Source organism: Elaeis guineensis, chromosome 11 (assembly GCF_000442705.2).
Source record: "Elaeis guineensis isolate ETL-2024a chromosome 11, EG11, whole genome shotgun sequence".
Taxonomy (NCBI): Eukaryota; Viridiplantae; Streptophyta; class Magnoliopsida; order Arecales; family Arecaceae; genus Elaeis; species Elaeis guineensis.
Genome location: NC_026003.2, coordinates 121,547,076 through 121,571,191, shown reverse-complemented (window position 1 = coordinate 121,571,191; position 24,116 = coordinate 121,547,076). Strand labels below are relative to the sequence as shown.

The 24,116-nt window shown below is 38.4% G+C and overlaps 2 protein-coding genes across 3 annotated transcripts; one reads left to right on the top strand and one right to left on the bottom strand.

Annotated features, from left to right (window-relative positions):
- The first annotated feature begins 1,230 nt into the window (after nucleotides 1–1,230).
- On the top strand, nucleotides 1,231–12,977 carry LOC105054442 (probable inositol transporter 2). 2 transcript variants are annotated; one of them, XM_010935946.3, is made up of 7 exons: nucleotides 1,231–1,685; nucleotides 5,534–5,714; nucleotides 10,301–10,371; nucleotides 10,493–10,828; nucleotides 10,916–11,023; nucleotides 11,178–11,783; nucleotides 12,372–12,977. In XM_010935946.3, the coding sequence occupies exons 2-7, from the start codon at nucleotides 5,582–5,584 to the stop codon at nucleotides 12,834–12,836; spliced, it is 1,719 nt and encodes a 572-aa protein (XP_010934248.1). In that variant the 5' UTR covers nucleotides 1,231–1,685; nucleotides 5,534–5,581; the 3' UTR covers nucleotides 12,837–12,977. The 2 variants fall into 2 exon arrangements, with proteins under 2 accessions (XP_010934248.1, XP_029123205.1); XM_029267372.2 differs by having other exon boundaries at nucleotides 5,529–5,714.
- Nucleotides 12,978–13,935: 958 nt separating this feature from the next.
- On the bottom strand, nucleotides 13,936–22,276 carry LOC105054441 (eukaryotic translation initiation factor). Its single transcript, XM_010935945.4, has 5 exons — nucleotides 21,943–22,276; nucleotides 18,662–18,830; nucleotides 18,337–18,462; nucleotides 14,438–14,503; nucleotides 13,936–14,203 (listed from the first exon to the last, which is right to left on the bottom strand). Exons 1-5 carry the CDS (start codon nucleotides 22,125–22,127, stop codon nucleotides 14,153–14,155), a joined length of 597 nt encoding a protein of 198 aa, XP_010934247.1. The 5' UTR covers nucleotides 22,128–22,276; the 3' UTR covers nucleotides 13,936–14,152.
- Nucleotides 22,277–24,116: the final 1,840 nt, after the last annotated feature.

Below are 24,116 nucleotides of genomic sequence, written 5' to 3'. Positions count from 1 at the left end.
TAAATCAGCACCAAGGATGATCAAAGCTTGCTCCTCCACATTACTTGTATCTCTCACTGCTTCTTGATTTTTGATGGTTTTCTTCCTACACCATGAATCCCACATTATTTCAAAGCTATGTTTCAATGCGTACCGTCTGGATATTCTGACAAGGGGCAGGGGCTGCTCATAGAGTGAAGTTTAGGGGCCAGGTTTGGATTCTTCAGCTCTGTTGTTGCAGTACTATTTCCTATCTGAGGCATGGAACAAGCACAGTATATGGGACAAAGAGGGTATTCGAGCAGCATGCATACAAAACTGCACCCCTCAATCTCCATTGCCAGGTGTGGCAACCCAAACCCTTATTCTAATAGAAAGCCAATTATGAGATGGGGAGGATATATATCTAGCCGAGCATCTAATTTCCTCCATTTTGGATATCAGAGTTCATCCGATCTCAGGCATCCCATAAATTTTGGGATTGCAATATTGTCTCTCTTCAACCCATTGATTTGTTGCTCGAGTTGTTGCACCAAACAAAGCGTCGAGGCATCGAAACATGCATGCTTGATGTTTAATTCGACACTGCAAACCAAAGAATATCGTCTTTTGTAGGCAATCACATGTGATCATATCCTTTAAAATGTATGTTTGTTAAATTTAACTGTCTTAACAATATTCAACTAATTTGCTTGATAAAGTCACTAATAAAAAAATATTAACTCTCGGACATCTAAAACCTAACCCCTCGTTCATATTCTTGGCCGAGGGATCCTGAATTCTTTGGGTTTCCAGGGTCCATCAGCTGGCTTAAATTCATTTACGACCTAGTCAAGTTTCAAGCTAGATTTGAGCACCTGGGACATATCTGGTGTTGCTTAAGAAAAGTAATTATATTTTTTTTAAAAATTAAAAAATTTTTAAAAAAAGTTTTTCTATGAGTAGAAAAATTTATGCTTGGAAAAAGAACGAAAACAAAATCCAATATATAGCATTATTGCTTATGTTATTACTGTTATTTTTAACTACAACAATAGAAAACAACTACTGCAATAGCCACAGTCTTACTCCAAAAAATCCAACTGAAATTTCAATTGGGCAAGATAGCATATTAATATTAGCATAACGCCATCATACAAACATGGTTGAAATCCGATTTGAATCTAAGAATAATCAGATAAACAGAGAAAAAAACGACGATAACGGTCAGAATAATTGCGGACGAATGACGGGTCTTAAAAAAATGCCAGATTGGATTTCGTAGGATACGCTATCAGAGAGATCGACGGGAGGAATAAGACTTGTGAGCGGAAGGCCGGATAAGCGTTCCGGATTAGGCCGAAAAGCGAACATCTTATCCCCGAATTGGACGGCAAACCGGGAAAAGAAGGCTGTGAACATGCCGTAGTTCGACCACTGGAATTCCGAAAAATACGATGAATCCATTAAAAAGATTACCCCGAATTATAATTTTTTTTCCCCTTATTGAAATCCATAATGAAAAGCAAAAATAGTAAAACTGATTAATTTATAATAAAACTCATCTCCAGTTCCTTTTGCCTCCTCTCCGTTTCTTCTCAGGCCTTGGTGCCTTCCCATCGGCCTCTTCACCTAGGGATTGACGTCCTTAGAGAACATAGGCTTTTGGGGAGAAGGTCTAAAACGCTTCAACAGGAGAGAGACACATTGTTGTGGAGAGGTTTTGGGTAAGATTCAGAGACTTCTTACCTTTGGGTTTTTTGGTTCACTAAGTGGGATGTTTACTATTTACAAAAAATGGGATGTTTACTAGGTTTTTGGTTCCTTTTTTCAGCTATCAGGTTGTAAGATTTGGATTTGTTCGACTTTTACGGTGTTTGTTGGTATAGAACGAGAAGATGTGACATTTTTATTCATTTTTTTTTATTTTGTCAAGAGTCCTTGCATAATGTAGGTGATGGACGGTTTCTTTTTGTCCTAATTGGGGTGGGATTGGAAATATTGTTAGCCTTCCACATCTGATCTATTGCTTTAGATAATTTTACTTTTTTTCATTTTTTTAGTAGAAAATATAGTTGAATTGTAGGATATGGACATATAAATTAGAATTTTGGATCGCAAACATGACGTGCTCCTCATTTTTGCTTTTTTTTTTATTTAGATTTCCTTAGAGATGTGGAATAAGGCAATATTCAAGTATTATGCCTTTCTTTTAGAAAATTGACTAGCTACTATATTAGTAATTAGAGATATTATCTGTAATTAGGATTCAAGGAACAAAAAGAAAAGAGTTTCTAAGTTATAATGATGGATGAGTGGAGTCAAACTAGGGAACCATGAAAAATTTTATAATCGGGTAATGATTTTGGATCCAAGATTAACTTATTAGCTAATGGGGTTAGGTCAGTCCATGAAAAAGATTTTAGGCCCAGCAAGTTATTTGAATTAGATCAAGATGAAGTATGATTAAGATCCAATATGAAATGTCAAATTTGGGTCCGCACTAAGTTGAATCGAGCCTTTCAAAGGGTATTATAAATAAGAATCCATCAAAAAAATAATGAAATATGAATATTTAAATAATTAAATGAAGATAAATGAGAGGAGATATACTTGTTTAGGTGAACAAAAAGGAATTAGGCAAAATGAGAGTTTCTACAATGAATTAGGAATGATGCATAAAGAAGGAAATTTGTATGATTCGGACTTTTGGACCAAGTGATGTTGGGGTTGGGTCGGACCTATTTTTGTTCATCCATATTGGGCCTAAATGATATTAGGGTTGAAAAATATAAATTTTGGACCTGACCTTAAATTTAGATAGGATCTATTTGTTCAATCCAACCCAACCTATGGATCTTAAAACACAGATTGAGTCAGGTCTACTTGGGTCAGGTTTTACAAGTTGACCTGAACTTTAACAACCCTGGCTATGATGGATATTGGAAGGACATTATGTCCCTAAAGTTTGGATCTAGATGTTATGAGGAATATGTGTGCTCTTGACCGAATAGAAAAGTTGCCATTTCGCTCTTCTATACTTTTTTTTTTTTTTTTTATGAATATGAGAGGCAAGATCACCTTCTAGCTTTTATTAAAGGTGGGAGATATTTACAACAAGAAACAGGAAGTAGATAAGCAAACGACTTCCCATTCTTATAGGAAAATCAGTAAAGATTACGGAGCCTTATAGATCATAAGACTTCTACCACCCTAGATGGTATATAAGATAGGATTAGAAAAGGGAAATGGAACCCAAACCATATGAAGGTGAAGAAAAAGATAAACTCAGACATCCTGGAGCAGAGCTGGCCGTGCCATTTTGAATTTGAACGAGATTTTTGCATGCTCAGATAGAGAACAACGGTCACACAGATTGGACCATAGGTTGAGAAGAAAAGCAACAGCAAGAGAGCGAAGTCCCTCCTTGGCACAATGTAGCCTCTTGCCGAAGTCAATCTAAGCATCTTCAGAGCTGAATAACAGATCAACCAGCAGCGACTGAGCAAGTTGGTGAAACTTCCATACTACCAACATACTCCAAAAAATATCTTGACTCTCGTTCCTTTACCTCCATACATAGCAAAATGGCAGCCAACAGATCCTTTCCAAGTCAACTTAACCCAAGGAAGGAGCTAAGCTTGTCAATTTGTTCCATAGCAATACGTGATCATCAGGCATTTTTGGAGAAAGGCATTTTCAGCTTCGAAAGCGGACGGGGATCTTTAGAAGAGTAGAGTAAATAGATCATAACCTATTTAAAAATTTTTTAAAGTTTCGTTCTCTCCAAATCTCATTATAGACAACAGCCAGCAATTGATCCCCTATTAAATGCACCAGACATTGTTTATTTCTGAGCCTTCATTTTGACCAAAGATCCCACAAACTAGATGTACATCCCTTCAATCTAAGTTGAGTTTTAATTGAGAACCAGATATTCAATGAGAATGGGCATCTAATGAATAGATGATTGATAGTTTCTGAGGACTTACCACATAGTACACACCTCATATTTCCTTGCCAACCTTTTTTGACCGGCACATCTCTAATGTGAAACTCGTTGCGAAGCGCTAACCACAAGAAGAAACAAGTCTTCTCCAAAATAGCTGCTCTCCAAATAATCTTACAGAAAAGACATCGAGTAGTGCCATTATTCAAGAAAGAGTAGAAGAAATCTACTAAAAAGAACTCAGAAGATTGCAACTTCCTAAACGGCATATCACCCTGACTAGATGACCTAATCAAAGATAGTATATCATACAAATCAGAAAGGTGAGTTGTATCATCCCTTGTCAAAAGACTTCTCAAATTGATCCTCCAAGAAAGTGTCTGCCTACTCCAATATGAGCTAGCTGCAACTTGCTTTTTGACCACTCTGTCATATAAATCCACAAATAGAGAGCAAAGAGGGAAAGAATCAATCCATGCATCCTCTCAAAAATAAATATTTTGTCAATTTCGCAACTTGAAAGTGAGGTAATTCCAAAAGATGGCAATTTGCTTACAAACATTCTTCTGAATTGATGACATTTTCGAAATAGATTTTTTAGTTTTCACGCCAAATTTGCATCTTCTGTAATAGGCTTCTCTTACTTGTGTGAACCACTGGTTACAAGGGCCCCGAGAATATTTGCTCTACTGTACTTGTCTTGGTTGGTGGGCCTCTTCGATGTATGTAATATGAGAGGTCCCAGAAAATGCTGGTGCTTAACACAATCCTTTCTATAGGGCAGTCATAACGAAGACGACAAGCACCAAAATCTATCTTCACGCATTTGGATTTTTTCTTTTCTAATGAAAATCTTCATGTATTTGGATTGGTCTCTATGAATCCTTTGTCACCATCATTAGATGTTATCTATCAAGATACATATTCTATCTTTGCCTTCTTCTAAACATGCATGTTTGCGGGCATTTGCATATCATGGGAAATTATCGTTTTGCTTTACTATAGCCATGTACAAAATATGTTCTTTACATTCTTCTCTCAATGTCCCCTTGATTCATGCCAGTATTGTACTTTTAGGAAAAAATATTCATTGCAACAGTGATATCATGTCCCCATTGTAACAAACCAATTAACAATCGAGAATGAGTGAAATACCCGTGGATAATATGGTTATAATCCACATGAATCGATGAACTACGGAGCAATCGATAAAATATAAAAGTTTTCATTGATTTGTTACAAATTTACATGATATCACCATTGCAACGAATATTTTTTCATACTTTTAGATAGTTTTCATTGTTATAAACCGATCTCATTCTTATTATTGGAGATATTCCAATTATCATCCAGAACTATAGTTTAGATAAGTTGGCATTTCATATTCTTATGAATATATTACAGTTTTCGCTGCTAAATTTCTTTTGACCATCTAGATAATACGTATTTCATATATAGCATCATGTCTTTTTTAGTACGCATGATTATGATCAGCAACTGTAATCATTCTAACTGACCTCACTTCAAGATTGACCTTTATCCATATTCAATGGTTATGTTGCTTAGGGATTTTTAATTTTTTGGTCATGCAGAATGTTTCAATGCTTCTTTTGCATGCCAGGGCAGGACAGGACTTCAGGGATTCTGGGGGCATTTTCTTCCACAGTTGATGATATGGAAGGGGGAGTCCATGAAGCGGACAATACAGAGTTTAAGGAATGTTTTAGTCTGACATGGAAGCAGCCGTACATCCTTCAACTTGCACTCTCTGCTGGCATTGGTGGTCTTCTATTTGGCTACGATACAGGTACGTGATTTAACCTTAGATTTCTGTTTTGTGGCACTGTGAAATTTCATCAATTTTATGTTTTCTAGATGAAGCAATTGTATCCTAGACATTGCACAGCTTAACAAGAAGGAAATTTCTATGCACCAGTTGGGAAGATATGAGTTCTGCACTTTTTGGGATATTTCATTAGGAAAACAATGTGACTTCATCCATCAAAGTTTCTAACTCTTATTTAAGTTATTTCTGGAAGTTGCCAATTCCTGTCATTAGGATTCTTTCCATAAAAATTTAAGCAGAAAGACGGACAGGGAGACCACACTCGCTTTTTGTGGTATAAAAGTAGTGTTTTAAAAAAACTGTTGCACCGCAAAGTTGGGAGACGTTTAAAATTTCGCTGCATTCGCAATGTGCTTCCCAACTTTAACTTTTGCTTACGTTGGTGGGCTATTTGTTTTATGTGGGGTTGGACTTTGTATTTTTTTTTTTTTTTTTTATGTTTACATGTTTTTTTTGTGACTAAATATCAATCAGAACAAATTAACCCATTGTGTCCCTTTAAAACATCTTTTTGTTAAGATTTGACGTCTCGAGATTCAATCCGCATTGAGCCCACAACGACGTCCGCGACGAAAAATAGAGTTTAACGAGTTCAAGATCATCTCAAACGGAGTCCGAATGGTCGAGATACGTCCGATTGAAGTTGATACGAAATCCGAAGCGGCAGAGGACCGCCGTCGGCCACCGAATGGTCAAGATACGTCCGATTGAAATTGGTACAAAATCCGAAGCGACGGAGGACCGCCGGCGGCCAGAGGACCACCGGCGGCCGGTGGCCGACGGTAGACCGGTGGAGCGGCAGTGGCGCGGCCACATGAGGTGGTGCGCAGCCCAGGTGCGGCAGCGCGCGGCCCAAGCCCGGGCGCGCACGCATGTAGGCACGGCCCAGGCCCACCCACGTGCGAGTGCGGGTTCAGAGCCCAAATATCCCAATCCACGATGGATCGGACGGTCCACGACCTGGCGCGTGGTCCACATGGGTATTTTCCATGCATTTCTCACGGTCCACCGTGGATCGATAGGTATTTATTCAGTGTTTCTCACGATCTATGCCTTATTTCGTGGAACGGATCGCGATCAGGTGGTCTGGAATGCTGTTGGCCTCGATCCGACAATTTAGGGGAGTTCTCTGGGTGTTGTGATGAGTTCTAATCCTATTCTAACTCATTTTTCAACCTTTAAAAGGACTTTGATGCGAGAACGGAGACTGTGTGGCACGGGCTTCGATAGAGAACCCAAAACCCAGAGAGAGCAGATGCCACTCATTGAGAGAAGCAGGAGCAGGGCTTCTAGATAGCGGACAGCGGTCGCTTCAGGGGTTCAAGGGGGTCTTCCTAGAGAGAGCTTTTGAGAGGGAGAACTTCCTATGAGGGAGAGATTGGGTGTACGAGGATTGAAGGTGAGATCTCCTCTTATAATATTTCTTTTTCTCATAGTGAAGTTTGCATGCCCCATGGAGGCAAGCTCTTTTTTGACTGATCCACGTATTTGATTATTTTTGTTTTATTTTTTCTTTCTTCCTGCTGCAATACATGGTATCAAAAAGATCCTGAGAGATGGTGTCTTGGCCAGACATTCACCTACAAATGGTACTAGAGCCAGACGGTACAAAGATGCAGATTACAGTGGTGGTGAGCAAGACTAAAGATGGAGAAGACAGGATCAATCACGATGGAAATCAGCAAGTTTGATGGAAAGAGTAATTTCTCCTTATAGCAGGCAAGGATGAAGGATGTGCTCATCCAGCAAGGGTTGATCGATGCTCTCTTATGCGAGGAGAAGCCGATCACCATAGAGGTGCAGGATTGGATGTGGCTCCAGATGTTGATGGTGAGTACCATCTGCATGCATCTAGCGGATGAGGTGGTGATCTATGTGCTTGACGAGACTTCTCCGATGGTACTATGGTCGAAGCTCGAGGAGTTATACATAACGAAATCTCTCACCAATACTTTCTTCCTCTAGAGGTAGTTCTACCAACTGCAGATGACTGAGGGACAGAACATGTAGGAGCATCTTAACCACTTTCAGAAGATCCTCACCAACCTCCTCAGCGTTTGCGAGAATGTTGAAGAGAAGACCCGGGCACTGGTCTTGCTAGCATCGCTTCCCCCTTCATATGAGTCTTTGATGATTGCTCTTCTAGTGGGGAAGAGCATCATCAAGATGGACGAGGTCACCGTGGTGATTTTCCAAAATGAGGTTCTCAAGAGGGAGAACCTGGCTTCGAGCTAAGATGGTGACAGCTCAGCTTTGGTGGTCTCTGAAGAAGTAGGAGGCGGTAGATGGAGCGACAGGAGATCGCGATAAGGGCGATCCAAGTCCAGAATGAGGGACTTGAGCAAAGCCAAATGTTACCGATGTGACGAGTTGGGGCATCTAGCCAGAGATTGCTCTCAACTCAGAGATCGGACGAGGGCTACTGCAGCGACGACCAGTAATGATTCAGAGGGAGATGTCTTGGAGATATCTGACAATATATCTACTTCTTTCCAGCAGTGGATTTTAGATTCTGCATGCACCTATCATGTATGTTGCAGAGAGAAGCAATTTGACTCCCTGAAAAACAATGAGGGCACTATTTATCTGTCGGATGGATCGAGCTGTGCAATCAGAGACATCGGGACGATCAGCTGGAGGACACATGATGGTGCAGTGAGGAGATTGAGAGAAGTCTGATACATATCCGATTTCAGACAAAATCTTATCTCATTGAGTAGACTAGATTCAAGAAGCTACAGGATGGTAGCTGGTGAAGGAATCCTGAAGGTGCTACATGGCGATAAAGTTGTTCTGGAGGGGAAGAAGAAGATGAGAGGACAGTACTATTTGATGGGGAGTCCAATGCGAGGTGGAGCTTTAGGAGTCAAGGGGAGCCCAAAATGAAGTGGAGCTCCAGGTGGAGGTGGATCGGGCACGAGATGCGAGACTCGAGAGGTTGAAAGACGATATCGCAATGTGAGATTCCTATTGCCACAGGATGATGCCTCGAGCAGGTCTTAGGTCAGGAAAAGTAAAGCATACGATAAAGATGGGATCGAGCGGCCTAGCTCGACTTCCATATTTGTCCATCCATGATTAGCAAGCGATTATCCTAGGATATAGGGATGAGGAGATTCAGAAGCTCTCAAAGTTAGGAGGAGGCCGAATATCGAGTTGAGATAGAGATTGTTAAGATTTGATACCTCGAAATTCAATCCATATTGAGCCCACAACGAGGTCCGCGATGAAAAATGGAGTTCAACGAGTCCAAGATCACTTCAAACGGAGTCTGGATGGTCGAGATACGTCTGATTGAAGTTGGCACGAAATTCGAAGTAGTGGAGGACCGCCGACGGCCGGTGGCGATCCGGCGGAGCGGCGGTGGCGCGGCCGTGTGCGGTGGTGTGCGGCCCAGGCACGGCAGTGCGCAGCAGCACGTGGCCCAAGTGCGCAGGGCGCAGCCCAGCACGCAGCGTGCAGCCCGAGCCCGGGTGCACGCGTGCGGGGTGCGGCCTAGGCCCAGGCGCTCACGCACGTGGGCATGGCCCAGGCTCATGCACGTGCGAGCACGGGTTTAGAGCCCAAATATCCTAGTCCACGGTGGACCAAGCGTCCACGGTGGATCGAGCGGTCCACGGCCTGATGCGTGGTCCACATAGGCATTTTCTATTCATTTCTCGCGGTCCACCATAGACTGATAGGAGTTTCTTCAGCATTTCTCACGGTCTACACCTTATTTCGTGGATCGGGTTGCGATCGGGTGGTTTGGGACATTGCTGGCCTCGATCCGACGATTCAGGGGAGTTCTCTGGGTATTGTGATGAGTCCTAATCCTATTCTAACTCGTTTTTAAGCCTTTAAAAGGGTCCTGATGCGAGAACAGAGACTGTGTGGCACGGGCTTCGGTAGAGAACCCAAAACCCAAAGAGAGCAGACGCCACACGCTGAGAGGAGCAGGAGCAGGACTCCTGGATAGCGGTCGCTTCAGGGGTTCAAGGGGATCTTTCTAGAGAGAGAGCTTTTGTGAGGAAAAACTTCCTGTGAGGGAGAGATTGGGTGTACAGGAGTTAGGATGAGATCTCCTCTTGTAATATTTCTTTTTCTCGTAGTGAAGTTTGCATGTGCCGTGGAGGCGAGCCCTTTTTTGACTGATCCATATATTTGATTGTTTCTGTTTTATTTCTTTTTTCTTCCTGCTGCGACGTGCGGTATCAAAAAGATCCTAAGAAATGGTGTTCTGATCAGACATCCACCTACACTTTTAAGCATTGCTGCCACTAATGGACCAGATCTGGTACTGTATGCTTACCTTCACTTTGGTAGCTTGTTGTTGATATTTCTAATGAATAAACTTATGTCATTGACCTCTAGATTTGTACAGGTCTCATAACTGCATTATTTTATCCACAAAGTTGACATTAAACCCTGGATCTTTTCTTTAAAGCATGTCAGAGAAACATATACTGTTCAATTTCTGCGGTATGATTTGGTACAATTTTGTAACTCAAAATGATTCATGGTTTATTGGTGTATGGATCAAAATTATTCACTGATCGTCGGTTTAGGTGTTATCTCTGGAGCACTACTATACATTCGTGATGACTTCCGACAAGTTGATAGAAGCACTGTACTCCAGGTTTGCTTCATTATGTTCATGACAACTAATTATATGGTTTTGTAGAATTTGTCATAGTAGATCTTTCGTAACTTACGCTTCCTCCCCATTTACCTGTGATCGATGGCTACTTTGTCGATAGGAAACCATTGTGAGCATGGCTGTAGCTGGAGCTATAGTTGGTGCTGCATTTGGTGGATGGATAAATGACAGATTTGGAAGGAAACCTTCGATATTGTTAGCTGATCTGTTGTTCTTTGTTGGTGCTGTTGTAATGGCTATCGCACCAGTTCCCGAAATTATAATCGTGGGGAGAATCTTGGTGGGCTTCGGAGTTGGGATGGCTTCTATGACTTCTCCTCTCTACATTTCTGAAGCTTCTCCTGCCAAAATTAGAGGTGCTCTTGTCAGCACTAATGGGTTGCTTATTACAGGAGGACAATTTCTATCCTACCTCATAAATCTGGCTTTCACCAAGGTAATTAAATAAATTTCTTCATTCCTGATATCGATTCTTCCCATATGGTAATATTGGTAGTGACATTTAATCCTTTTTTTTCTTCAGACCCCAGGAACTTGGCGCTGGATGCTCGGTGTGGCTGGGCTTCCTGCTCTTGTTCAGTTTGTACTGATGCTGATGCTTCCAGAGTCACCTAGGTGGCTGTACAGAAAGGTCATTATCTATTTCCTTCAAATCTTGATGTGGTTTTCTCTCATATCAGACAAATTAATTTTTGTACAGTTTTCTACTTCTCTGCTGTTTTAATCTATAGATGCTGCATGATAATGATCATGAATTTCTTTTTATTATTATTATTATTAAACAGGATAGAAAAGAGGAAGCTGCAGAGATCTTGAGAAAGATATATCCTTCTCATGAATTTGAGAAAGAAATCGAAGCTTTACGAAAGTCGATTGAAGCTGAAATAGCTGAGGAAGGTTCGATCGGGGGAGATGGCATGTTCAGCAAACTAAAGAAGGCAACAGGTAGTGTGGTCGTGCGCAGAGGGCTTGTGGCAGGCATTCTTGTGCAGGTAGCTCAGCAGTTTGTGGGTATCAACACAGTGATGTATTACAGTCCCACAATAGTTCAATTGGCTGGTTATGCTTCCAACGGTACTGCCTTGGCACTCTCTCTCATAACCTCTGGTCTCAACGCCGTGGGCTCTATCGTCAGTATCTTCTTCGTCGACAGAGCCGGAAGGAGAAAGCTGCTTCTTATCAGCTTGGTTGGAATCATTACATGCTTGGCCTTGCTCGGCGGTGTCTTCTTTGGAGTTGCTTCACATTCCCCGGCAGTGGAATTGCCGAATCCGGTCGGTGGAAACTCTACGTGCCCTGATTTCAAGCCAGCTTCAGGCATGACATGGACATGCATGGATTGCGTGAAAGCAGCCTCAGGGTGTGGATTTTGTGCTCACGACGGGGATAAAGTAAGTACCACAGCACCTCCATATATTGATCAATGGTCGTCCATAGGATTTAGTACGTGATTTTTTCAGTTGTTGGATTTTTTTTTTTTTTTTTTTTAAATAAGAAGGTTGATGATCAAGAGCTAAATAATGTATGCAAGCCTCTGGGTCTAGTTGATGTTCGAACTCAGCAAACGCTTTTGCCCGGTGGACTCTGGTCGCCATGTTAAATCCCAGATGGTGGCCGTACCTTTGGTGAACAGACAAGTCGTTTCCTTCACATGATAGGATAAAATTAACTACTACAATTAAATTGGATCGTAAAAATAGATGCGATAGGAACAATATTCCTGTAGAACATAACAAGCTTATACCTCTTAAAGAGCGATGTTCGAGTCGATGTTACACTGCAGTCGTTTCCTAGATTTGGCTTTATCCATGTTGCATCAAGATCCACGACATGTTGCTTTGCTTACTACCAAAATATAGAGAGGAAATTGTTTTCGATTCGATTTAGACGTGCAAATATTTAGAATCTGTCGCTCTGGTTGCATCAAAGTATTATTGAATTATCCAATCCTGATCATGCCTGCCTTGATCATGGAACAGCTTCTCCCTGGGACCTGCTTGTCGTCTGAGTCTGATGGAAAACAATTCTGTCAAGCATCAAGCCGTGAGTGGTACACTCGTGGCTGCCCAAGCAACTTTGGCTGGTTGGCTCTCATCGCCCTCGGAGCATATATCATCTCCTACTCTCCGGGCATGGGCACCGTCCCTTGGATCGTCAACTCCGAGATCTACCCTCTGAGATACCGAGGAGTCTGCGGTGGGGTTGCCGCGGTGGCGAATTGGGTCTCGAACCTGATCGTCACACAGACATTCTTGAGCTTGACGGAGGCTTTAGGCACTGCACCAACATTCCTCTTGTTCTGCTGTGTTTCCGTGGTTGCGCTCGTTCTCATTTTCTTGCTCGTGCCTGAGACCAGAGGACTGCAGTTCGAAGAGGTGGAGAAGATGCTGGAGAGTAAAGACTACAGGGCTTGGAAGAAGAGCTCCGTCAAAGCTCGGTCTTAACCAAATATGCACATCATTCCCAAAAGTCTGTCCTGCATTGGTAATGTAATAATGAGCTCCTCACGACCCTTGCAATTCCTTTCTCACATGAATGCGACAAATGCCACCCTGGGAATGTATGGAGTTCAAAAGAATTTGGTATCGAATGGTACTTCCAGTTGTGCTGGATTACATAATGGCAATACAAAATCATGGACAGAATTTATGCAGGGAGTTAATTGTAATTATTATATTATTTAGATTTATAATCATGATTTTGAGAGTGCTTGATTGAACTCCTTGGACCATACCTGATACAAGGGACGAACTTAAGGCTTTTCGGAAAAAAATATACACCCTATTTTTTAATTTATTTCATATAATAAAGAAAACAACAGCATCATATGTAAATTTAAATAAACAAATAAATAAAAAGCGCCGTCTTCTTGGAGAACACAGGATCTACAGTCACCCCAGATAGGGTGGGCAGAGGCGCACGGTAATTTTGTTTTCTGCCCGAAACAAGGTGGCTGACTTTGAGGGCGGGTGAGAGAATTAAAATTCCATTACGGTGGAGAAGAGACCAAAACTACGAATATCAAGAATATATAGAAAAATTAATAATCTCGCATGGCAAAACATTGTCTTTTTGAGATCAAAGAACAAAGGAGTTCAAAGGGCAATCAATTTATAATCCTCCAAGTGCATAACATTTGGTGTCCCTTTCAAGTTTATGATTTGTGAACAAGGTGAAACTGGGTTGTGAGTTCCCTTCTGGTGCCTAGGTCAGCCCAAGACACGCTAATAGCAACACCCTCAAGCATCGTATGCCCGGATCCGAATTATTACCAAAGAACTCTGCTGGACTACTAGTAGCATATTCCACCATCAAACAAAAAGCATGCTTCCTTTAATACTCGGTGCATTTTCATTCGCAAAATTATAAATTCCATCATAAAACCCAAACAACCACAAAGAGGGTGGAAATTAGCGGGACTCTTTTAAGTGCTAGTCAACCTGCAATCCAGGTTTCGGATATGGTCCCAATTCGACTATCTAATCCACAAGTGCATCAAAGTGAGAAGCACAGCCAATGGAAGAAATAAATGGAAGTACAGGCTAATCAAATCTAGAAATATCATAAAGTTGTAACCGTGTATTTTTGGTACCCATAGCACATACAATATCCAGATATCGTAAAGTGAAGCACCTTAACACAGGTTGTTCTTCGGTAGGATCCAAACTAGAGTCTCCAAAGACTGAAGTGCCTCTGAACTCCCAAAAGCTTGGCAGAAAACCATCCAAAATTTCAGGTGTTGATAGGTCATCTGCAGTATTCACACATTATACCGACCACCTCTGTTTGATTTTTCTCTTCTGGAGTCATCCTGTAAAAAGCCAAGAATTGAAATAATGATAAAGGATTGGAAGTACACTAACAGAATCAAACAATGACAACAGTAATCGAAATTGGATTCTGATTTCATCTCATTTCTAGATATTTTATAAATAAAATAATGCAAAGAAAAAGAATACAATGAATTGATATTGATGCATATAATAGAAAATGAGATACACCAACATTATGAGTGAGATATGAATATTTATGTTCTAAGACGTACATGGAAGCTGTATACAATCTTATCATTGTAGTCAATGATTTCCTTCCATTTCTTCCCAATGCTCATCTGCATAATATTAAGAAATAGTAAATTTATACAGAAACCAAATGGTACAACTTTAAGAAAAGCTACATGCTTCAGTAAGAAATATCAAAAGCTTATATGTTTGAAAAAAACCAGAGAAATGAAAGAAACGGATTCACTTATATGTTTGAAAGATCATCACAAAATCTCATTTTAGGGAAAAAAATCTCATCCTTTTTTCCTTATTTTTGCAAACCAAAACCGAAAAACCACAAGGACAGCTAACAATATACTACCACATGATCATGATTTTTAATATATTTACTGTAAGAACAAGTCATTATAACTAATCAACTGCAGGGTTGGAACTAAGGAGCATGACTTTGCTGTATCTCCGATTTCATAACATAAAAACATAGAACAAGAAAGTTTCTTACTACGATTGGAACGTTATTGGAATGATGATGGTAACTACTTCCATGAATGACCAAAGCCATCTGATGTGATCTTGAAGATATTCAATGATGGCTGACTCCCAACGAAATACTTGTGAACAAAGCTTGAAGTTTCAGACAAAACATGTTTTTGGCCGTTGGCCTCTGAAGCCAACTCCACTAATGTACTGGGAGGCTTTGGCCTGTTTTGGCTGAAATTCATTTAGTCACTTTTGATCAGTCCCACAACTGAAAACTACCATATTTTCAAATAAATGCTATTTCAACATGAATAACAAGGGCTCTAATCCCAAGCTCCTAGATGGAATTTCAGTCTAATGCCTGTGTGGCCTCTCCATAGACCTTGGCCCTTGAGGACTTCAGCACCTTGATGGGCACTAAGTTATCTGGCCCTTAGATTTACTTACAGTACCAGGATATGATAAACACAAACGTTTGTATGACACTTGGAAATGACTTACACACACAGAGAGAGAGAGAGAGAGAGAGAGTCAAACACAACAGACTCATGGAATCCCAATGTAACATGGGATGGGCTGAAGCCTCCACAAAGGGACTATTACAAAGGCAAATGTGAACAACAAAATGATACAAAGCACAACAGTAACAACATGTTTTTTATAAATAAATTTATTTGTCCGTAACTACATGCATTTAGTTAATAGTCATTTAACCTCAAAATATGATAGGAAAAGCCCAAAACCAACATACTCACAGATTCTACTAAAAAATGATGATCAAAAAGACTTAATAAAACTGTGACCGGAAAAAGTTTCCAAATTGCTAAATATAATGATTTTTGAATAGTTGAAATTCAATTAGTAAGTTAATACATATGTATGTTTATTCTACAATAAAACATGCATTTCAATGGAGCCCTTAAAACCATAGCTAATTAGGCAGGTGTCCATTCGAGACGCAAGAGCAAGAGCTAGTAAAGTTTTACTCACACCCCACAATAGGATGATCTATCATTCTCTGCCTAAGAAGTTTCTTCCAATAATCAGACGAATTATGAGGCCACATTAGGCGACATGCAATTTTATTAGAACCAATACCTGTGTGACCCCAAAATAAGGTTTGAAAGCTTAACTTTTGTTAATGTTACAAGCGTAACAATCCGTAACTTAATCTAATTGGCTCTTATTGATTCTAGAAAATTGATCTTTTACATTAGTTTCGTTATTGATACTTCAGAATTTAAAATCTACTAGCTAGTTAAACCAGACTCAAACCCTTGGCATCAAATTTTGACTGATACGAAGACTGAGTTACAGACTTTTTTTTGCACCTTACATGTGGTACATCAAGTTGAAGAATTACATGAAACTATAATAGCATCCTTTTTTTTAAACAAAAATAAACTTTAAACTCTTTTCTCAATTATCCCTTTTTCTATATTTTCTGACTTTTTAAAATTATGTAATTGTGCAAACAGGAGATATCTAGGAAGAAAAAGACTATGAAATCTACCAAATCGTCTCAATTTGGCCTTGGAATGAGCTTAATCTCAAACCTCAGTAACAGCCTGGTCATCCCTCCCATTATTAAGCTCCCTCATCTAGTTTGTTCTTTCTCAAGCACTCCATCTTGCTTAGAAACTCTTATCTCAATTACACAGGTGGAAATCTTCTCTTCTTTTATTTTAAGATTTGATCATTTTAAAAATGCTTGAGCTAAATAGTATAATAGAAGAAGCCAAAGATTTCAACACAACATAAACAAGGCTTTAACATATTTTTCTGTTGTCCATAGCCCAATTACGCTAGAAAATTTTCCTGCAAGAAATTAACAAGACCATTCAGACACACAAAAACCTTGCTTAAAAAATCATTATGCCTTTTCCAGGCAATCCATCTTTATTAAAAATTTCATTCTAGTTAAAAATACTGAAGACAATCCTAATCAGCATTCTGATACCTTTCTTAAGGTCAACCCTACAAAATAAAAAGGCAGGCCTTGACAAAAATTTGGGATTATCACATTCATTCACAGCTAGAACAAAAATGGAGCTTCAAAAATAAAAGCAAACTGACCATACAAGAGCAAACTTCTAGAATTCACCTTGTACTTCAACAAACCCCAATGATAATATTGCAAGCCATTAACCAAATGAGTCACATTAACCTCTCTCGTTTGACCCTTTTTGAATAGTAATTTAAACCAGTATCATTTCCATGAGGCTTGAAGGGGATATCAAACTCCATGCTCTTAGGGGCTGTTTGGATGGATGATAATTTTCCTAAAACAGATAACTATAAAACATGATTTCCGCAAAACATTATTTATGAAAAACAGGGTGGGGGGACTGGGGGTTCATAAACCTCATTTTTCAGGTTGTATGCCTTGCCAGTGTTGGCAAAATAAGTTTTAAAGAAAAACAAGCAAACAACCATTTTTGTAAAACTCATTCATTTTCATTTTTGTATAAATTTGTTTTATAAAAATTGTCAACAAAGACAGCTCCTTAATGTTCCTTTACAGACATAAACATCTTTTTCATCAATCTTTCAGGAGCAAATAAGTAACCCACCGATCTTTAGCAAACCTCCACTATTCATCTTCGTCCCACATTAATTTGATTACCCAGACCATGAGCCATCTTTTTTTTCTTTAAGTCTTTCTCCCTTTCTTTGACACATTATTCAAGATCATTTTTCTTGCAACATTACTGTTTCCATTCCCCCTATAATCAGCATCTTAACACCAAACTCCAATAAAATTTGTATTGGTTAATAAGGTTGATTATGGCTTCCACAAGAAAGGTAATATTCTACACTTTATCATCTCATAACAGATAAAAAATCAACCCTTCAATGCTTTGTTACCATTCCATATCTTGCTTTACCCGATCTAAATATCAATCACCTATACTCCAACCACCTCAATTTAGAAGACTTGATATAGACAAATTTCATATGCTTTGCTGTGGTATGCGCTTTGAACACAAAATGATCACAAAGGACCACCAAGACCATGTACATCTCATTCTCCCTTGCCATGACCATGATCATAACCATCCAGAACTGTCCCAATTATTTGGTGTTGGCTATATCGATCCTCATTCCACACTCCTTTGCCCAACATCAATAATTCTTTCATTTTTGGGGAAAAAAAAAGCACTTGCAAAACCAAACATGTAAGAAAACATCAATAGAAAGTCATGAAGTTCAAACACAAGAGGAATATTATTGATCTTATGCATTAAATTGAACATACTTGGGCTTCTAATCCCAGTCATAATTCCCAATTTACAAAATATAACAACAAAACGTTCACTTCAACAGAAAAAATATCCAAAAGCTAAAGCACAGATTAGGTGTTTCACATTTTTCAAAAACGATGCAATGTAAGATATAACATTATTAATTGACACCCATTAAGCTTCCTAAATCAATTAAATAAAAAAAAAACAATAACCTGAACAGCTTCATTGCTTGCTGTCTTGGTCCACAGTGCAAGCTTGTCCTGCCTCTGACGCACACTTGCCACGACACCACAGATTTCCTCGCTCTCATCAAACTGCTCTCCGATTAATGCCATCAACTGCATAAATATTATTCATGCAGCATAAGTCATTTGGCACAAAAGATGAGGGGGAAAGCCATGGAGTTTAAAAGCTAGTAAATTGCAAAAGGCTATAGCCCTTAATTGCATGGATGGTGCACATAGTTTGATATCCAGAAAGTGCCCACATGAAACAGAAGCAAACCATTATAAGAAAGGGAAATAGACAAGGACTCACCGTCTCTAACCACATGGTGTCAAGAGTGGCCTTTCTATTACATGTCACCGACCACTTGCCCCCATTTGCACATTCAGGATCTTCCCACTTGGGTTCCACCCCAGTTTTGAAACAGTGGAAGTCAGCATTTGCTTGCAACTTGCTGGGACGAAATATCTGATCATACAAGCTATGAAAAAGGAAAAAGAGTAATGTACATCACCTACAATGTCGATGTAATATAGAAACCGGATATATGGAGTATAAGCAGAGAATGAAACAAATTCAAGAAGGGGAAATCGAAACAGACAAACAAGCCTTCAGTATAATATCAGTTCCACTACATGATAAATAAATCTCAGAAAGCTTGGTTGTTATTCATCAGACAAATGGCAATCCTCTTGGCAACTTTTCGGGTGGTTCTGGTAGCTCCATGATACCCAGACAAGGATATAATTTTGATTCTTTATAGTGACTGATCCCTTGCCTTTGGACCTATTGAACAGCATTTTCAAGAGTTGCTACCCGAAAACAACCAAACCATCAAGGTTCACAAAATCAAAATATGTTCCAAAGAAAAAAATTATATCAAACAAAAGACTAAATGTGACACTGAATTCACTTCTCCATTAGCAGCCTAAAGAAAAAACAAGTAATTGCACTTATAATAATCATATTAAATTCGCTAAGGTTAGTTTTCTGCAGCTATCATCAAGGAAAATAACCATAACAATCAAGACTAATTCTAAATATATGCTGAGAGCTATATGAAACACTTATCTACCTCCAATAGAAAGCTATATTTCCTGCAAATGCAAGTTTTTCAAATCCTCTCACAACTACCATTCCTTGTTTCACTTTTATCCATTTGCAGAACCTTTGATCAGCTCTAAGCTAAGATGTTGGCATGAATAATAAGAAAGTAAATTCTGGCAATGCCAACAGGTGAAATCGATGATGTGCTACAAAGTTGAATAATAAAATATTCTCAGTTTAAAAAGCCTACCTAATCTATCCACTCTTCCAGATATAATTAATTGGGATGAAGGCCTCGTTCTAGATACTATGATGCTTGGAAGACTAAGAGGTTGATAAAACTTGCAAAAATGCATCTGGATGTTAAACTAAATTTGACAAGTGCAATTTTGATAAATAAAAAGAATGTCACCAAGCTAATTAAGTCGGAGTGTAAAGTAAATAGCCTATAAACCATTTCAAGCAACCACATTATGGTCAAATATGCAAGAAAACCAGTCTCTTGAGACATATAGTCATCAATCAAAATATCCAAATTGATACCAAACTCATAAAAAATTTCTTTACATGCAAAACTAGTAATACTTCACAAGCAATGCTTTGGGAGCATCATTAAAAAGGCTTCAAAACAGAACCCCTCTCATATATGGATGAAGAAAGCACCAGCGGGGGGTGATGTCATACACCCTAGTTGTGAGATGCTGCCGCATCCAAGCCGGTCTCTAAGCCATTTTGTTATTTTAAATGTGTCATCAATTATGCTTGACAATTCCATGCAAAAGCTTACTAGGCACTAGCTCATACAAAATGCTCAATTTTTTATTTATATTATTGTATTTTAATCAATTTTACCAAGACAATTCCATACAATTCAAAGAATTTGCATTGGATATGTATTGGTGAGTCAAATAGTATCCAACACTTAGATGCTTATCAAATTCTTCAGTTCCAACTTTTAGAAATTGATGAGTTCATTCAACTAATAATAATGTCAAAATTGAGCTTTACTTCTTCTCAAAGATGGGTCAACAAAACAGGCAACATAATAACTTTGAAAAATGTCATGTCCTTTATATCTTTGAACTATTTTTGAAGTTTTAGATGAGAAATTTTATATTTAAAGCTCTTCACTACCTAGTATATATACACACATATAGTTATTCTTTTCTAGATATCTGTATCACCTTTCTCCCTCTTGCTGAGCATGAAGTGATCAAAGAAACATGAAACTTCTACTCTTCCACCCATGACTTAAGTTCTTATCATACCAAATCCACAACAGGTACCATGCTAGCATGTTTACAACACAACAACGTTGTATACCTATGAATTGTTCATGCCAGCATGTATTGATGCATATCAAACTGATATGCACCAGCACCTTTTTTTGTTTGAAACTTGTATCTGACCATCCTACATAACCTTATTTCTATTAAAGGTTGTTTGAAACTCTTCTCTCTTTCTCTATCTATTTTTGCAGCATTTTTTCTTGAGGATGCTTGTTCCACAAACTAAACATGATTATAACAGAAAATTATCATTCAAATCAGACCAAAGGTTAGAACTTAGAAATTGTGGCAACGTGTATGAGTTTCCCACAGTATCATTATATAAGTTTTCCATATTACTGAACAGGCGAGTAAAATATATTTAATATAGTATCTTTAATATGTCGTTGATATGTTGCACATCACCCTATATTTTTTATTAAGATTTTTGAGATCTTTTGTGTTTTTATTGTGTAAAAAGAATTAATCTAATTTTAGTTTGCATGATAAATACTTGAAACAATGCAATGCATCGCTAGATTAATAATTAAGCATACCTTATAATCTTAGATTATAAGATTAGAATCAATGTTGGAGTACATGGGGAAACGGGAACAAAAATCTGATGAAAACAGGAAGCATAGCACTGTAAGCAATGAACGCCAAGGACCAAAAATCAATGTTGGAATTCATTGACTTGTAAATAGACCAAATTTCCAAGCATCATGCCGAAAAGCCACGATCTTTCTCTGAAAAACTTAAAAATAACCAAAACTGATGTTTAAGGTTTCCATAGAGAAAAATCTGGCAGATAATACCAATCAAGTCAAAACAAAAAGCATCGAGCTACAACATAACCAATCCAAAGTACCAAGAAAACATTAAAGAAGAAAGAAAAAGATCCAAAGCATCCATAGATCTGCAACCAGTTAAGTCACCACAGATCCTACAAAAAATATATCCTATTTCTCTTGAAATTCAAAAAAAAATTAAAGAAAAATCAAGAAGCATCATATCGTAAACAAGATAACTCTTTACTTCTTTACTGCTTCTTCTAATATATAAATAAATAAATAAAATCAAGGAAACATCACATGGATTTTCCACCAAGAAATCATGGATCGAATAGCAAAGCCAAGAAGCATCGCAACCAAACAAGATCTAAAAAGAAAAGAAAATATTCCTGGCATCAAATCTGAGACTGAGAACAGATCAAGAAACTGGAGAGACAAACGGAAGATGGACGGATCCGAACGAGAGAGAGAGAGAGAGACTGACCACCAGAACTCCTCGACGGTGTCGAAGGTGTAGACCTTGCGGAGGGAGGTGCCCCAGGCGGCGCCCTGCTTGGGTTTGGACTGGTTGTCGAACCAGAAGGTCCACTTCCGTTCCAGCCGGTGCGGCACCTTCTGTCCTCCATCGATCTCCCCACCGCTCGCCGCCGTCTCAACCTCCGTCGCCATCTCTCTTCGATTCTTCCTCCTCTTCTCTCTCTCGAGCACAAATTAGGGACGGCAACGGGTAGGGTTTGGATCGAATACCGTACAATCAACTTCAAATCTGACCCAATATTCAAATCCTATTCAATATCCGACTGAGTAAGAGAAAAGATATTTATCCTCGTACTCAACGGATTCGAAGGTGTTTTGATAATCCTTTTTTTCGTATCCAACTCATATTCATTTCGTATCCATCCCATATCGATAAAAAAAAAATTAAATTAAATAATTTTATATATATTATCAATCAAAATAAAATAATTAATTTAATAAAAAAATATAATTTATAAATTTAAATTTTTAAAAATTAAATATATAAATAAAATTATAATTTAATATAAAATATATAAATAAATATATATATTCAGATATGGATTCGAATATTATCCCCAGATTTAAATTGAGATCGGATTCGAATTTGAATAAAAATAATATTATTTATATTTTATTTATATTTATATTATAATTTATAAATTTTACTTAAATTTAAATTTATTAAATTTTATTTTTTTATTTTTTAAATTTAATTAAATTTAAATAAAATTTATATCCATCGTATCGAATTGAATCGATTTTGTCACATCTGATACAGATAAAGCCGATCCGGCAATCGACCAGGGAGGCAGCGGCTGTGCAGCTAAATAAATAGGTTTTATACGAGGGAAGAACGAGATATCGGCCGAGAGCCTTTATTTATATCGGGCGCTTGCTTACGGACATATCAGCCGGTATAAACAGACGTATCCTCGAGATATCGGCCAGTGCAATGCAATTGGTATCTTGTTTTATTTTTTTTTTGGTGGAAAAGTATCTTGTTTTGTTTATTATCCGTTGTCACGATGGACAAGACATTAAATTTCTGGCCGTCGCCTTGGCACGGGCCCATGAAGTGGCAGCGGGTGGGATGCTTTAAAATTTATCCCGTCCATGTCCAAACCTATTTATCCTATCCATCGTAAATACGTTCAAAAATTTATCAAAAAAATTTCAAAATTATTTTATTAAAAATTTATAAATTTTTCAGATATTTAAATCCATTCAATTAATTTTTATTTAGATCAAATTATTTAAATCAATAGATATCCAATTCAAAATTTAAAATAAAAAAATAAATAATTTGACAAATAATCTTGCTGACAAAATTCGATTAGGATCATCTGGACGTTATGAAAAATAATTTATTTTGGAATCGTGGATCTGCACAAAAAAATAAAAAATCTTACAATATTAACTTCAGCCAAACTCTCTGGTGCATAAGTTGAATTGGACCTTGGAATAACAATAAAAATGATAATAGATGATCAGATTTGTGTTATTCTATTTTGATCGATGTTTAATCGAGTTAGAGATGGTTAGTCTAGATCGAATCTAATCGGTGTTTGGTTGATCCGGAGATGATCTGTTTGGATTGGATGTAGTCGGCATCCAGTCAAGTTAGAAATGATCAGATTTGATTGGCATTTATCAATTTGGAGATGGTTAGATTTGATTGTATTTGACTGATATATTCTAATCGATCGATATCTAGTTGATTTAGAGATGATCGGCATCAGAATTCGATATAATCGATATCTGATTGATCTAGAGATAATAATTTGGCAATGGCGCTGTCGTAACAAGTGCTGGCATCAAGATCGATGTAGTTGATATGGTGCTAATAACGATGAAGTAACTTAGATAAAAAGCGACGTTGAGAATAGCAATAGCGATGATGGCATGTCTGGACCGCCAGATAAGCGAATCAATTGGATTTGTATGCCCTTATTTTTTTTTCCTTTCGTTGGCTGTCAGTATTCTTTTGTTAGGAAGTGAGTTTATCAACATCGACAACAAGGGTACAAAGGGGGTTTCTCTGGACCATGGACGCTCATAGACAAGAGTGCTCCAAATGGAGCAGAAGATAAGAACCAACATCGTCAAAAGATGGGAGGATAACTTCATAACCACCTCCTT

Excerpts from the sequence above, each read along its gene's own strand:
- LOC105054441 (XM_010935945.4), bottom strand. The coding sequence starts at position 22,127 with ATGGCGACGGAGGTTGAGACGGCGGCGAGCGGTGGGGAGATCGATGGA. Across the intron at positions 18,463-18,661 it reads ACACCATGTGGTTAGAGACG|TTGATGGCATTAATCGGAGA; the intron begins GTGAGTCCTTGT and ends ATATTTATGCAG. Across the intron at positions 14,504-18,336 it reads CAAGCAATGAAGCTGTTCAG|ATGAGCATTGGGAAGAAATG; the intron begins GTTATTGTTTTT and ends AATATTATGCAG.
- LOC105054442 (XM_010935946.3), top strand. The coding sequence starts at position 5,582 with ATGGAAGGGGGAGTCCATGAAGCGGACAATACAGAGTTTAAGGAATGT. Across the intron at positions 5,715-10,300 it reads TCTATTTGGCTACGATACAG|GTGTTATCTCTGGAGCACTA; the intron begins GTACGTGATTTA and ends TCGTCGGTTTAG. Across the intron at positions 11,024-11,177 it reads CTAGGTGGCTGTACAGAAAG|GATAGAAAAGAGGAAGCTGC; the intron begins GTCATTATCTAT and ends ATTATTAAACAG.